This window comes from Macaca nemestrina, chromosome X (genome assembly GCF_043159975.1).
Source record: "Macaca nemestrina isolate mMacNem1 chromosome X, mMacNem.hap1, whole genome shotgun sequence".
NCBI classification, from domain to species: domain Eukaryota; kingdom Metazoa; phylum Chordata; class Mammalia; order Primates; family Cercopithecidae; genus Macaca; species Macaca nemestrina.
The window spans coordinates 54,540,122-54,556,590 of NC_092145.1; the positions used below are offsets into that span (position 1 = coordinate 54,540,122).

The following is a 16,469-nucleotide window of genomic DNA, read 5'->3' on the forward strand; positions in this document are numbered from 1 at the left end:
GCTGGGAATGCAGGTGTGAACTTTCACACCCAGCTGAGTTTTGATTTTTCTTTTTGTAGAGACTGAGTCTCCCTGTGTTGCCCAGGCTGATCTCCCTGTGTTGCCCAAGCGATCCTCCTGCCTCAGCCTTCCGAAGTGTTGGGATTACAGGTGAGAGCCTCCATGCTGAGCCAAAATTCTTAAAATTTTTTTAAAAGTTTTTAAGAGTTATACAGGAAGGGGAGCATCACACACTGGGTCCTATTGTGGGGAGGGGGTAGCGGGGAGGGATAGCATTAGGAGATATACCTAATGTAAATGACGAGTTAATGGATGCAGCACACCAACATGGCACATGTATACATATGTAACAAACGTGCACGTTGTGCACATGTACCCTAGAACTTAAAGTATAATAATAATAAAAAAAAAGAGTTATATAATCTGGGCCCAAACTATCTTTCCTACCATTCTTTCCTACCAGGAAATTTGTCCTCTGATAAGGCAAAATCCACCTCTTCTGTAAAATTTCCCATGTACGCTGCTGTCTTTCCTCTCTCTATGCAAGATAGAATGAGTTACTTTCTTTCCTAAGTTCTCATAGCACTTAATTTATAATCCCTCTGATAGCACTTAATGCGTTGTACTGTATTTATGTGTGTCTGTCTCCCCTGCTACTCTGTGATTTTCGTAAGGGTAGGAACTGTGCCTTACTCATCTTTGTATCCCCAGCACTTTACAGAATGCCTGTCAGAGTAGTGCTCAACAAGTATTCATGAATTTGGGAAAGATATCCTGGAGGTAGTGTTAGAGTACTAGTATGATAAGAACTTTGAGAGATAGAGTAGGTGATGGAAGTTTTGAAGCATAGCAGAAAGCTGACTGACTCCTGGGAGAATGGAAGCTGGTCAGGAATAGAGAACTGGGCCAAAACTGGCAGGAGCCTTCATGTGCTTTTCTCCTTCACTGCAGAGACCAGTTGCCTGGTTATTTGGGTTAATAGGCTTGAGATTTGAGAACATTTAAAGTATTAAAAATTGGATGATTGAGGACTCACTTGGTGGAGGGGGAGATTGACTCAGCTGTTCTATGTTCTTTCCAGACTAAGATGCATATACTGAATAACCAGTCCTTTTCCCAGAGTCATGAATAACTTTTTCTTTCTGAAAAATCAAGGACTCTTCATTTTCAGGGCATGATTCGGATGGGAGTAGGAAGAGTAAATAGGTCAGATACTTCTACTTTGTCTCTTTAGCTTGGCTCAAGGGGAAAGTAACCTATTGAAAGGGTTTAGGGCTGTGGGCCTATTCTTGAGTAAATCATCTGTGTGAAATTAGTTCTTTTGTCATTTCAGGCAACTCTGGTAGCTCTCCTTGTCTGGTTGTTTTGAAGAAAGAAGAGTAGAAGAAAAAGTTGAATAAATCATGTCGGAGTTACTGGACCTTTCTTTTCTGTCTGAGGAAGAAAAGGATTTGATTCTCAGTGTTCTACAGCGAGATGAGGAGGTCCGGAAGGCAGATGAGAAAAGGATTAAGTAAGAGTTCCCCAAAACAAATAGGGTCCCAGGCCTTTGACCAATGATGTCTGGGCTTTTCCCTATGTCTCCCACCTGACTTTCATAGGAATTTGTATATGTGATGTTTACCACTACATATTGGGTCACGTTGGGCTCTGAGTTTGTTGCTTCCACAGAACCAAATAGTCTCACTCTGTTTACCTTTCAACCCCTCTCCATCCAATCTATGCATATCCTGAATCCACTTATGCTTCTTTTTTGGGTCTTGGCAGGCGACTAAAGAATGAGTTACTGGAGATAAAAAGGAAAGGAGCCAAGAGGGGCAGCCAACACTACAGTGATTGGACCTGTGCCCGGTGCCAGGAGAGCCTGGGCCGTTTGAGTCCCAAAACCAATACTTGTCGGGGTTGTAATCACCTGGTGTGTCGGGACTGCCGCATACAGGAAAGCAATGGTACCTGGAGGTGCAAGGTGTGCGCCAAGGAAATGTGAGTGTCACCTATGGCTGAATAGAGAGCAGATGAGGCCCTGGTTGTGGTGAGAATTTCTTTCCTTAGCCTTTATTAGACAAGAACCATTCTTTATCCATCTATTCGTTTTCTTTTATTTCTTCCCAGAGAGTTGAAGAAAGCAACTGGGGACTGGTTTTATGACCAGAAAGTGAATCGTTTTGCTTACCGCACAGGTAGTGAGCTAATCAGGATGTCCCTGCGCCACAAACCTGCAGGTACTGGACCTGTCTAGAGATGGTTCTTGGTATGGAATCCTAGTGTATTCTGACTGGTGGCATCTTAAATCCATGGGCTCAGCCAGTTTGTGGAGAATCAAAGATTGTATTGTCATCCCTTCTGCAAGCATGGTGTACTTCAGGGGATTTGCTATGAGGGTTGTTTCCTTTTTTTCCTACTCATAACCACCACCCTGGCATACTTTTGTTTGTCTTGAAGTGAGTAAAAGAGAGACAGTGGGACAGTCCCTCCTTCATCAGACACAGATGGGTGACATCTGGCCAGGAAGAAAGATCATTCAGGAGCGGCAGAGGGAGCCCAGGTAAGAATCAAGTAATTGTTTAAAGAAATGCTTACAATATCCCTTTAATTCTTTTACTATTCTTTTTACTTCTTCTGTTTATAAAATAATAGATGTTTATTATAGGAAAACTTGAGAAGTACAGAAAATAGTAAAGGAGGGAAAAAATCATTCCTAATCCCACTGCTTATATGTAGACATTAACATTTTGGTATATTCACTTAGTTCTTTATTTTTTATAGTTTGCAGTCAGCTTTCTCAAGTTGAATAGTTTGTTCTTTATAAGAACAATTTGAAGACAAATAAAAATAACGCATACTCATTATTAAGCAAAAAATCACTCACATTCCTACTACCCCAGTTTTCACATTATGTGGAAATTATTTCATGTATCTTCTATGTATATACATAACGGGATGACTGGATGGAAAAACTGAAAAATCCTTTTAATATTGGATCATAGTATAATAAATTAAAATCATCCTGTTTAATTTAACAGAATAAAACACCAAAATAAAATGAAAGAATAGCTCATCTTCAGACAAATGTTTTTTTAAAGTAAAAGATATTAGTTGTTAACATTCCTCTAAGCTTAAGAAAAAATATTATGAAAGCCATTGAGCAGTTGGCCACTTTTTTAGTGGATTTTTTTTAGGTAACAGCCTTATTGAGATATAATTCACATACTATACAATTTGCCCGTTTTTTGTATACAATGCAATAGTTTTTAGTCTATTCATTGAGTTGTGCAACCATCCCCTGAATCAATTTCAGAAAATTTTCATCACCTCAAAAAAAAAATACAACCCTTTACCCTTTTAGCTATCACGCTCTCCGATCCTTAAGCAATCACTGGTCTACTTTCTGTCTCTATATATTTGCCTATCCTGGGTATTTCATGTCAATGGAATCATACAGTATATGGTCCTTTTTGACTGGCCTCTTTCACTTAACATTAACGTTTTCAAGGTTCATCCATGTCATAGCATGTATGAGAACTTCATTCCTTTTTATAGTCAAATAATACCCATGATATGTATTTATCACATTTTATCTGTTCATCTGTTGAAGAACATTTGGATTGTTTCTACTTTTTGGTTATTAAGAGTAACGCTGGGCCGGGCGCGGTGGCTCACGCCTGTAATCCCATCACTTTGGGAGGCCAAGGTGGGTGGATCACGAGATCAGGAGATCAAGACCATCCCGGCCAACATGTTGAAACCCCATCTCTACTAAAATACAAAAAAAAAAAAAAAAAATAGCCAGATGTGGTGGTACGCGCCTGTAGTCCCAGCTACTTGGGAGGCTGAGGCAGGGGAATTGCTTGAACCTGGGAGGCGGAGGTTGTAGTGAGCCGAGATCGCACCATTGCACTCTAGCCTGGCAATAGAGTGAGACTCCATCTCAAAAAAAAAAAAAAAAAAAAAAAAAAGTAATACTGCTATGAACTTTCATTAAAGGTTTTGTGTGGATGTATGTTTTCTTTTCTTTTCTTTTCTTTTTTGAGACGGAGTTTTGCTCTTGTCGCCCAGACTGGAGTGCAGTGGCACCATCTTGGCTCACTGCAACTTTCACCTCCTGGGTTCAAGCAGTTCTCCTGCCTCAGCCTCTCAAGTAGCTGGGATTACAGGCACGTACCACCAAGCCCAGCTAATTTTCGTATTTTTAGTAGAGACGAGGTTTCACCATGTTGGCCAGGCTGGTCTCGAATTCCTGACTTCAAGTGATCCACCCGCCTTGGTATCCCAAAATGTTGAGATTACAGGTGTGAGCCACCATGCCTGGCCTGTTTTCATTTTTCTAAGATAGATACTTTGGAGTTAGTGGTCATTTAAAATATCTACCTGTTTCAATATTTAACATTATCAGTGGATGCTTTACTGTGAAAGAGGAAGCAGTTAGCTTTCTTATATTTCCCTCCAGTTATTTTCTTCCATCCCCACTATTTGTTACTCAAATTATTTTTCGTTTGTCAGGGTTTATAATATTTAAATTCTCTTATATAACCATAAATCATCTGTTTGTTTCATCTGTTTGTTTCCTTTTAGTTTTATACTTAAAAGGATTGTATGCTTACAACCAGGCCTTATACCACAGCTTCTCTATTTCTGATTTATTTCTTGGTTTTCTGGATTTCATCATTGAGGAGTTCCTTCAAGAAGAGCTTGCAGGTGCTATATTTATTGTATTCTTACATGTTAAGAATGTCTGCCAGGTGCCTTTATACTTGAGTGGTATCTTGGCTGGATATTATATTCTTGAGCCACATTTTCTTTCCCTCAGAATGTTGTAGACATTGTTCCATTGTCTTCTTCCATTGAATGTAACTGTGAATAAGTCTGAGGACACCTTGACTCTTGTTTTTCTTTCTTATAGATGAAAGAGAGAGAGAGAGAGAGAGAGAGAGAGAGAGAGAGAGAGAGAGAGAGATTAGACTTGCCTGAAAATTTTCTTTTCTTTTTCTTGAAGTTTAGTAATTTAACAAGATTATAACTCAATGGTGATCATTCTGTATCATTTTCCCCTATATGTGATATACCCTTGATGAGTTCTTTCTTCATTGCTGGAAAATTTTTCTGTATCATATCTCTGAACTCTTTTTCTTTCTGTTTTATTAGTTAAGTTCTCCACCTCAGAGATACTGGATTTTCTTATCCTCTATTTTTGTCATTTTCTTTTATTAGTGAATGGAATCGGAAAAATGGTGAAAGCAGCTAACTGTGATTAGCCCAACCCATTCCTCCATGCTATTAATTTGGTTTTCAGTTTATTTCCCTTCCCATGCCCCTTTTCCCTTCCCTTCCTTACTTTTTGCTGCTTCTAATTTAATTATTTGAGTAAATTATTTAGGTTTCGATTTGTTCTTTGCTCTAATCTTCTTTCTCTTATTTTGTTTTATCATCTTGTATTTGAATTCTTGCACTTTATTGAATTTATATTATTAGTTCCCCTGTAGTGTAAAGCACTCACATGAAACCTACTTGTTTTACTAGGGTTAATTCTTCTCCAGACATGGTTCTTCGGTTCTTCATCCATCTTGCAAATTATTTTCATTTCTCTCCACCCCATGGCTATTTATATATCTGCCAGACTATTTTACTTCATTTCACTCAACTTTAATATGGGAAGTTTTCTCTGTATCTTTTGTTTCCTCTGATACAGTGTATGTGAATTATTCTGCTTACCTCAACTTGAAACAATTTATCTTTTCCCCATTCCCAGCTGTACTTTAGTTTAAGGACTGAATATTGCTTTTTATATTTCCTTCCTTGTAACCTGAAGGGGTGGGTGCAGAAGGCAACTTGGGGTCCTGAGTTTTGGTCTCTTGAAATTCTCTTAAATGTCCTGGTTCAGTGCTTACTTGTCCCAGATCTGGGTTAATCCCTTAGCTCATACCAGTGCCCTGGGAGATGACATTTTGCAGCAGTCTTGTCTGTCTCTGTTGGGGTTCTACAGTGGTACCTGGGGCTATAAATCTTGAAGACTTCTGTTTTTCTTGACTACTCACTCACTTAATCTGCAAATTGCTACATTGGAAGGGATTACTTAAGGAGCTTTGCTGAATTAAATCTTCTGTTTTCATAGGCATGACTTTTTGAAATCTGTGACTTGAGGCTTTATTTTTGACTCATTTGATTGTGGCGGTGAATTTTTAGCTTTTGTATGGTGTGTGTGTTTTTTCCACAAACTTTCACTCACCCAAAGGGAAATGACTTTATCATGTTTCATATGATTGTTGAAAAACAGTATAGAAATGTATAGAGTAAGTCCTCCAGTAACCTCACTGCTTCTTCCTCAGATAATTATCATTAATAGTTGTGAATAGTTTTGGCATATGGACTACCAAACTGTCTAAATATACATATATGGGTTGGGTTCCTAAGTTTTTAATTTCTTATTTTTTAAAAAAGGATGATCCTATATACATGTTAAGTGAAAAAAAGTGAAAGAAAAAGAACTTTAAAAACTCAATAATATAGACAATCCCATAGAAAATGCACAAAATATTTGAATAGACATTTCACCAAAGACAATATAGAGATGTCAGATAAGCACATGAAAAGATGCTCAACACCTTTAGTCATTAAATAAATTTGAACTAAAAATCACAATAAGATACTACTACATACCCACTAGAATGACTAAAATTAAAAAGACTAACCATGCCAATTGTTGGTGAGGATGTAAAACAACTGGATTTAAAAAATTTTTTCTTTTCTACATTTCCTCCTTGCTATTATAAACAACTAGAATTCTTGTACACTGCTGGTGGGAATGTACAATGGCATAGCTAATTTGAAAAGCAGTTAGCAGTATTTTAAAAAGTTTGTTGTGCACCTACCTTGTGATGAAGTCATTTCATTCCTGGGTATTTACTTAAGAGAAGGGAAAATGTATGTTTGTACAAAGACTTCTACGTGAATGTTTATGGCAGCTTTGTTTGTAATAGCCCAACCCTGGAAATAACCCAAATGTCCATCAGGAGGTGAATGGATAACCGATTTGTTTATATGATGGAATACTACTCAGCAGTGGAAAAAATGAACTATTGATACATGCAACAACATGAATGAATCTCAAAACAATCATGCTGAGTGAAAGAAGCCAAGCAGTAAAGAGTACATACTGTATATGGTTCTGTTTGTATAAAAATCTAGAAAATACAAACTAGAAAGCAGTGACAGAAAGCAGATCAACACTTACAGGAAGGGTGGGAGGGATTAGAAAGGGGCAGGAGGAAACCTTTGGGAGTGATAGATATGCTCATTAACTTAATTCTGGTGATAGTTTCGCAGATATCTACATTTGTCAAAATGTCACGTTGCACACTTGAACGTGTGCAGCTTATTTTTGTCAGTTATTACTCAAAGTGTAAAAGAAAAGAATTGTAGAAAGATATAACATGAACATCTTTCTGTGTCAGCACCAAGGATCTGTTTCATTCTTTTGACATCTGTATGATGTTTCATTGTATATATGGACTGTGATTTTTATCTGCACAGCCTTGGATGAGTGACTCATCTGTTCCAGGTGATGAGGCCCCCTTTTTTCTTTGTGAGTTAGGGATAAGAATGGCTTTTATTTGCTGAACCTGATTAACACATCTGACATCATCAGTCAGAATGTAATTTCTGAAACCTACTGCTTCTAGTTGTCTGTGATCTCTTGTCTCATTGGACCCAGAAGACTCTTATTTATCCTAAACATGAAAACAGATTAAGTGACCATAAATGATCTTTCCCATGAAATTATGGAGCCTCAGAGATAATTTAATTCAACCACTTTATTTTTGCAGAAAAGAAAGTAGGATAAGTGATTTACCTGAGATCATACAGATAGATAGAGCCCAGGGCTCCCATCTCTTAGTCTATTTTTTACTGCACAGATGTCAAATAATTGCTTTTTTGCCCTTGGGTTGTTTGTATTAGCTCGGATTGGTATGTATTAATCTTTTGGAAAAAAATACAAGCAAAAAACACTCTCCATGGGCCATCGTTAAAAGTACCTCGCTGGAGGAATGGTTCTGCTTGGGTTTTTTTGGTGGGGGTGGGGTTGGGGGCAAAAGGGGAAAAAGGACAATTCTAAAGTAAAAAGTGAAATCAAGCCCCCCTGCTATGTCTCGTACTATACAGCTAATACATCTTTCAAGGAATGACCGACATTTCACCTCTTGCAAGTCCTAGGATTTCAACCCTGCTGTCTGTTTTCACAGAACTATTTCAAACATCATGTGCCAACTTGGAGAGTTTATTCATTACTGGCTAAGACATTATATATTTTGGTTACTTCATCTTTGCGCATCTATTTGTTTGTTTGTTTGACAAATATCTATGGATGCCTACTATGTGTCAGGCATTGTTTTAGACCCTGAGATACACTGGTGAATACAAGGCCCCTTGTTTGTGGGGCTTAGATTTCTGGGGTGGGAGATAAACAGATAGTCAAGTAAATGTATGGTATTTCAGATGTTGACAAGTGCTGTGGAGAAAATGAAGTAGACCAAAGGTATAGGGAGTGCCAGAAATGAATGTGTGTACATATACTGTTTTCTTTAGGATAGCCAGGGCAAGTCTTAACAAGGTAACATTTGAGCAAAGATATGAAACAAATGAGGGAGCAAACCCTTAGGGTATCTGGGGGAAGAGCATGTAGATAGGCAAAGAAGGAGGTATAAAGATCCTAGGATGAGTTTTTGTTTGGCACTTTTGAGTAATCTGAAACTGAGTGAGCAAGAGAGGCTGAGGAAGGAGATGAGGACAGAGATGGGGTGAGAAGCAGATCATGTTAAGACTTTGGTGGCACTTGTAAGCATTCTGTCTTTTACTCCAAGTAAGAAGGATGGCTCTGAGGGACACAGCCTTATTTTGTCTTCTTTTAAAAAATGGAGGTAAAATTCACATAACATGAAATCATTTTACCAATTTTAAAGTATAAAGTTCTGTGATTGTTAGTACTTTCAGAATGTTGTGCAACCATCACCATGATCTAATTTCAGAACATTTTCACCATCCCAAATAGAAACCCGATAGCCATTAAGTAGTCACCTCCATTTACCCCAGCCCCTAATCTGCTTTCTGTCTTGATGGATTTGCCTAATCTAGACATTTCATATAAATGCAGTAATGCAATATGTGGCCTTTTGTGTTTGGCTTCTTTCAATTAGCATAATGATTTCAAAGTTCATCCATGTTGCAGCATGTATCAGAACTTCATTGTCTTTTATTGATGAATAATCCATTATATGAATGTACCACATTTTGTTTGTCTAGTCATGCATTGATGGACATTTAGGGCATTTTCACCTTTTGGCTATTAGGAATAATGCTGCTATGAACATTCATGTAACATTTTTGTGTGGACATATATTGTTCAGTTCTGTTGGGTAGGTATCCAGGAGTGGAATTGCTGGGTCATATGATAGTTTTATGTCTGAAAAGCTCATTTTGGCTGTTGAGGGAAAGCCAAAGCCAAGGGAAGAAGCAAGATTAGTTAGGAGGCTACTGCAACCATCCAAGAGCTAGATGACGGTGGTTTGGACCAGAGTAATGGCAGTGGAGCAGTGAGAACAGATCAGAGTCTAGGTATACATTGAAGAGGATTTGCTGAAAGATTTGATTTGTATTGTGAGAAAAAAAGGAGTAACAGATGATTTTTAGCATTTTTGACTTGAGAGATGAAAGAAGGGAATTGCCATTTGATGAGACAGAGCAAAGAGCAGTTTTGGGGGGAAGATTAGGGCTTTGGTTTTGGGCTCGCTGTGTTTGAGACATCCACATGGAGACATTGAGTAGGCCATTGGGAAAACAAGTCTGGAGTTTGAGTAAGAGATAAATTTGAGACCGGGCATGATGGCTTACGCCTGTAATCCCAGCACTTTGGGAGGCTGAGGCAGATGGATCACCTGAGGTCAGGAGTTCAAGATCAGCCTGGCCAACATGGTGAAACCCTGTCTCTACTAAAAATACAAAAATTAGCCAGGCATGGTGGCACAAGCCTGTAATCCCAGTTACTCAAGAGGCTGAGGCAGGAGATCGCTTGAACCCAGGAGGTAGAGGTTGTAGTGAGCCGAGATTGTGCCACTGCACTCCAGCCTGGGTGACAGAGACTCCATCTCAAAAAACATAAAAAATAAGTAAAAATACATATATTTGAGTTATTAGTTTATTGAGGATATTTAAAGCCATGAGACTAGATGAGATCATTTAGGAATAATTCTAGATAGAGAGGAGGAGCAGCCCGAGGAAGAAGTTTGGACATAATCTAAATATTAGAGGTCTATGGGAGAAGCAGCAGCCAGTGAGGTTGGAGGAGGAAACCAGGAGAATGTGGTGTCCTGGGAGCCAAGGGAAGTTATTTGAGATATTTGAGGAAGAATGGATTTTTTTTTTCCTTTTTCCTGCTGCTCTCACTAATTCTTTGAGGTAAGGGGCCCAGGAACGATGTCCTTCCTTTGAAAGATGAGAACTGGTGTTTTGAATGCCCAGAGTCATCCATCATTAAGGCGATTAAGCTAAAAAAAAAGAATTCTGGTCACCTGAATACTGTCTTCTAGACATACTGCTTATTTATGGATATATCTCAGTCCCACTGAGGGCATTTATTCAGTAATTCAGTCAATAAAAATTCTTGAGTGCGTACTCTATGCTAGTGTCTTTTCAAGGCACTGGGAACACATCAGTAAATGAGATAGGTGGTCACTGATCCTATGGAACTTTGTCGAATGGAGGAGAAAGATACTAATTTGTTTAAATTATTGAACCAATTAAATCGTTTATTTAAAATACATAAATAGTTACATATGTGGTGACTGTTACTAAGAAATTAGGATGCTATGGGAGCGCAGAGAAAGGTTACTAATCCAGACTTAGGATGGGGGCGTGGCCAGAGAGATCTGGAGGAATTGACATAGAGATCTGGAGGAATTGACATATAAGGAGAGACCTGAAGAAGGAGTAGATTGAGCCAGGTGAAAAAAAGTGGCCATTGTGAAAAGAATATCTTAGACAGATAAAAGAGGGAAGATGGAGAGCTTCAGGATATTCAGAGAAACAAAATAACTTTGTTTTTCTAAAATATAAAGCTTGAGGAGGAGTAGGGGGTGAAAGATGAGGCTGGAGAGGGTGAGCAGGGGCCAAATCATGAGGATTTTTTTTGCCATGCTAAGGAGTTTCAGCTAAATCCCAACAGCAATGGGGAACCACTGAAGAGTTTTAAAAGTATACTCAGGGCTGGGTGCGGTGGCTCATGCCTGTAATCCCAGTACTTTGGGAGGCCAAGGCGGGCGGATCACGAGGTCAGGAGATCGAGACCAACCTGGCTAACACGGTGAAACCGTGTCTCTACTAAAAATACAAAAAAATTAGCCGGGCATTGGGGGTGGGCACCTGTAGTCCCAGCTACTCTAGAAGCTGAAGCAGGAGAATGGCGTGAACCCAGGAGGCAGAGCTTGCAGTGAACCGAGATCGTGCCACTGCACTCCAGCCTGGGAGACACAGTGAGACTCTGTCTCAAAAAAAACCAAAAAACAAAAAAGTACCCAGCTGGGCACCATGGTACATGCCTGTACTCCCAGCTACTCAGAAGGCTGAGGCAGCAGGATTGCTTGAGCCTAGGAGTTAGAGACTGTTGTGCACTATGATGGTACCTGTGAATAGCCACAGTACTCCAGCCTGGGCAACATTGTGAGACCCTATTTCTTAATTAATTTATTTATTATATGTTTAAAGTATACTCATATTTATTTTAGAAAGATCACTCAGGCTACGATTGTGAATGGATTGGAAAGAGGCCTGACTAGAGGCAGGAGAACCTGCTTCCTTTCAATATTGGCTCTTGGTTTTTATTCTAGTGTGCTATTTGAAGTGCCAAAGCTGAAAAGTGGAAAGAGTGCATTGGAAGCTGAGAGTGAGAGTCTGGATAGCTTCACAGCTGACTCGGATAGCACCTCCAGGTGGGGTTCCCCCCATTTCCCTCATCTCCTCTAAACCCAAGTTGTGATTTTGTTCTGCATCATCAGTGTTCCTGACTTCTGTCCTCAGGAAGTTGAACGAAGTATTTTCTGTGTCCTCACCAGAAGTCTTTTAAGTAGCACGTCTACCTATTTGGCTCTGAGCACAGCTTCTTGGAACATATTGGCATCCCTAGTCAGTTCCCCCAGTACCTTGGAGTATTCTTCTTAGCCCAGTAGCAACTGATGCTGCTGTCCCTTAAGAATGAGGGTATGAGTGTTTGTGTTTGTGCAAAGTTGCCTCTCTGATCTTCTGCATTCCTCCCAGGTAAATCACATGCGAAGTGTATCTTCTGAATTTGGTTATTACGATGACCCAAGCCACTGGCTCTCCTTCCATAGAGCTTTGATTCCTGGGTAGAAGGGGAAGGGTAGGAGGTGACTTAGTTATAACTTCTGAATCTACCTCCAGGAGAGACTCTCTGGATAAATCTGGCCTCTTTCCAGAATGGAAGAAGATGTCTGCTCCCAAATCTCGAGTAGAAAAGGTAAGTTTCAGGTTATTGAGCCACCTTCCTTCCTCCCTTCCTTCCCTTCCTCCTTCACCTCCCTGTCTCCCTCCATCTTTCCCTCCCTCCCTCCCCCTCACTCTTCTCTTCCTCTTTCTTCCCTCCCTCCCTCCCTCCATTCTCTTAGGCAGAATTTAAATCAGGAATTTCAACTAAACAAATTTCAGTTCAGATTCATTTGGGAGCATTTTCTAAAGTTTTGGTTGAAATGTGTGAGAAAATAGGTTTTGTACTATTTCTAGGCATTTAATCTTTCCTTTAAGTTTGTCGTAGTTTAGCGAAAATCTGAGCCTTATTCTTCTTAAGACTGTCATTCCTTACTCACTCCTTCTTCCTATCCATCTGTCCTTTTCCATTTTCTTGCCCTTGTTCCTTCCTAGGAAACTCATCCTGGAGGTCAAAATGTGGTATTTGTGGATGAGGGTGAGATGATATTTAAGAAGAACACCAGAAAAATCCTCAGGCCTTCAGGTAACTGGTTTTCCTTACTGGTCTTTTGAGACTGAAGTTCTGAGTACCCTTGATGGGCTCTTGGTATGAATAAGTCTCTTTGATTTGGCTTTTTTGGTCTTCCCCTCAGAGTACACTAAATCTGTGATAGATCTTCGCCCAGAAGATGTGGGACATGAAAGTGGCTCCTTGGGAGACAGAAGCAAATCCGTCCCAGGCCTCAATGTGGATATGGTAGGTGCCCTTATATTTTACTTGGTCACTACATGAAATTTTACTTATCTGGAGTTGGCTTTAGTACCTGATATTCTCAATCAACCTATTTAATTATTTAGGAAAAGGCAACATGAAACTTGATACCCCCAAGTTTCTAAAGGAAAGGACTGTCTTTGCTATCTCTTTTTTTTTCTGTTTTCTTTTTCTTTCTTTCTTTCTTTTTTTTTTTTTTTGAGACGGAGTTTCGCTCTTGTTTCTCAGGCTGGAGTGCAATGGCACGATTTTGGCTCACTGCAACTTCCACCTCCTGGGTTCAAGCAATTCTCCTGTCTCACCTGAGTAGCTGGGATTACAGGTGTGCGCCACCATGCCCGGGTAATTTTTTATATTTTTAGTAGAGATGGGGTTTCACCATGTTGGCCAGGTGACCCAGGCTGGTCGCAAACTCCTGACCTCAGGTGATCCACCTGCCTCGGCCTCCCAATTTATTTTATTTTTTTTTAAGAGAGAGCATCTCACTCTGTTGCCCAGACTGGAGTGTAGTAGCACAATTATAGCTCAGTGCCACCTTGAACTCCTGAGCTCAAGCTATCCTCCCACCTCAGCCTCCTGAGTAGCTGGGACTATAGGCGTGAACCATCATACCCGGCTACTTTTTTTTTTTGAGAGATGGGGGTCTCACTGTGTTCCCAGCCTGGTCTGGAACTCCTGGGCTCAAGTGATCTACCCGCCTCTGCCTCTCAAAGTGCTGGAATTACAGACGTGAGCCACCACACCTGGCCATCTCTTTTATTTTCTAATAAATTGCTGGATATATGGCTGGGGCTCAAATAAATACTTCTTTTGATTAAAATGTAAAGAGGGTTGGGGAAAGTCAAATGGAAAAGAGTTATAGCTTCTATGAAAAACATTAAATATTCTTATCTTATTCTTTTGAGATATGAGAAGGATGGTTGGAATAGAGCTGGGAACCCTGAAATGGGAAGACATGTAAAAAGAAGGATATGAGGCCGGGCACGGTGGCTCACGCCTGTGGTGTCAGCACTTTGGGAGGCCAAGGCAGGTGGATCACCTGAGGTCAGGAGTTCGAGACCAGCCTGGCCAACATGGAGAAACCCCGTTTATACTAAAAATACAAAAATTAGCCGGTTGTGGTGGCGGGTGCCTGTAATCTCAGTTACTCTGGAGGCTGCGGCAGGGAGAATTGCTTGAACCCAGGAGGCAGAGGTTGCGGTGAACTGAGATTGCGCCATTGTACTCCAGCCTGGGCAACAAGAGTGGGACTCCGTCTCAAAAAAAAAAAAAGAAAAGAAAAGAAAAAAAAGAAAAAAAAGAAGTATATGTGCATATGCATACACACGACAACTCAGAGCTTTAAAGGAAAGATATTATTCTTTGAAGCTAAAGAAAAGTCTTTCTTTTATTAACTCTGAATCTACATTTATTGTTCCAGGAAGAGGAGGAAGAAGAAGACATTGACCACCTAGTGAAGTTACATCGCCAGAAGCTGGCCAGAAGCAGCATGCAAAGTGGTTCCTCCATGGTAAGTTCTATTAGATCTGTGGTTACAGGCATGTTGGGGTACTAGGAAGAAAAGAAGCACCTCCCTAGAGCAGACTCGGAACCTGGGGAAACCATCCTAGTCACTCTTTTCAGGTAAGTAAGATCAGTTGTTTGTTCCTATCCTCAGTTTAGACTATAGGTGCTTAGCGTACATCTAGGTGACTTCCTGAGTCCCCACCTGGAGATTATGACATTGGATAATTAAGGCTTGGGACATTTTTCATCACAGCTTTGTGAACAATAACCTTAACTTATCCTCTGAAGGGGTACCCAGGCTATGAAGTGAGCAAGATCAGATTTCGTCATCATAGCCCATTCCAAATTCTCAACATTAGAGGAAAGTGACTGTCATGAAAGGGGCTCTGGCAGGGTTAATCGACATCAGGGTATGGTTAACAAGTAGTAATACCAGTCAGGATAATGAAGTTAAAGGAACATTTAAGAATCAGGGCCTGGTTCTGTCATAAGCATGAAGATTGATATTTAGGGAAATAGGAACAAGGGTGAACAGAATTTGTTCACACTCACACATGGGAAGAGAATGTCAGCTCACATGACCGATTACTACCAGAGAGGAAGGTGCCTTTTCACTTCTGGTGGGGTTTCCTCCCTCCCACTCACTTCCAATTCTGGCCAAATCTCTTTTCTCTATAGGCCCTGATAGACATAAAGTGGATAAGAGAAACCCACAGATTATTAAGGCACCTTGTTTTAGTTAGTGACTAGCCCCCTTCTAGCTGGTGTTTTAGTGTATATAACGCATTCCCCAAATGGACTTACCTGCGCCTTGCCTCTGCTCCCTGCCCACCTCCTGGGGCAGGTGAAAATGAATACTAACATTTGTAAAAAGAGGAGAGGAAGAGAAGCTAAGAGGTAGGTGAGCCATGAGCTGATTTATTCACCTGAACAGTTGTAAGTGCTGGTAGTTCTCTCTTACCCTCTGGGTCAAGGAATGTCAGCAGCACTGGCTTATTGCAGGGGCTTCTGAAACTTCTGTTGAGTGACTGTGGCTTTATCATGAGGGAAGATGTGAGTGATGTGGGCGGGGGAGTGTGCCTTCCCCAGATGTTTGTGGGTGCTTTATCTTCAGAGTACAATCGGCAGCATGATGAGCATCTACAGTGAAGCTGGTGATTTCGGGAACATCTTTGTGACTGGCAGGATTGCCTTTTCCCTGAAGTATGAGCAGCAAACCCAGAGTCTGGTTGTCCATGTGAAGGAGTGCCATCAGCTGGCCTATGCTGATGAAGCCAAGAAGCGCTCTAACCCGTGAGTGCTTCTGGAACCTGACTGATGCTCTGAGACCAGAGACCAGACCCCGGCATCTGTCTGGGCACTCTCGAACAGAGCTTATCTGTTTCTGGGGGAGCAGGGAGGTGTGATGTAGGAAAAGAACCAGGATTGGGAAAAAGCAAGAATGGCATGTCTAAGAGGGCTTGAGGTGACTTTTTTGTCATCACATGTCACCATGGCATATTTATATGGAGAGCAGGAAAGTGAAAAGCAGGCTTGAGAAAAGCCAGCAAATTACTCAGTACTCTCTTTGGTTTCTAGATATGTGAAGACTTACCTTCTGCCTGACAAGTCCCGCCAAGGAAAAAGAAAAACCAGCATCAAGCGGGACACCATTAATCCACTATATGATGAGACCCTCAGGGTAAGTATCTAGACCCCAAGGGTAAGAGAACTTGTTCTGTCT

At 40.6% G+C, this 16,469-nt stretch overlaps 1 protein-coding gene across 4 annotated transcripts in view; it reads left to right on the top strand.

Moving 5' to 3' along the window:
* Window positions 1-16,469, top strand: part of LOC105499292 (synaptotagmin like 4) — a 56,973-nt gene that overhangs the window by 27,144 nt on the left and 13,360 nt on the right. For 2 of the 4 annotated variants that reach the window (XM_071088802.1, XM_071088801.1), the window contains 12 exons: window positions 60-150; window positions 1,334-1,513; window positions 1,768-1,983; window positions 2,113-2,222; window positions 2,443-2,545; window positions 11,874-11,969; window positions 12,439-12,520; window positions 12,922-13,012; window positions 13,122-13,225; window positions 14,661-14,750; window positions 15,861-16,039; window positions 16,325-16,427. In XM_071088802.1, coding sequence (XP_070944903.1) covers window positions 1,404-1,513; window positions 1,768-1,983; window positions 2,113-2,222; window positions 2,443-2,545; window positions 11,874-11,969; window positions 12,439-12,520; window positions 12,922-13,012; window positions 13,122-13,225; window positions 14,661-14,750; window positions 15,861-16,039; window positions 16,325-16,427 — 1,284 coding nt within the window. In that variant the 5' untranslated portion in view covers window positions 60-150; window positions 1,334-1,403. The remainder of the gene's footprint in view (window positions 1-59; window positions 151-1,333; window positions 1,514-1,767; window positions 1,984-2,112; window positions 2,223-2,442; window positions 2,546-11,873; window positions 11,970-12,438; window positions 12,521-12,921; window positions 13,013-13,121; window positions 13,226-14,660; window positions 14,751-15,860; window positions 16,040-16,324; window positions 16,428-16,469) is intronic. The other 2 variants (XM_071088803.1, XM_071088804.1) reach the window with 1 other exon arrangement.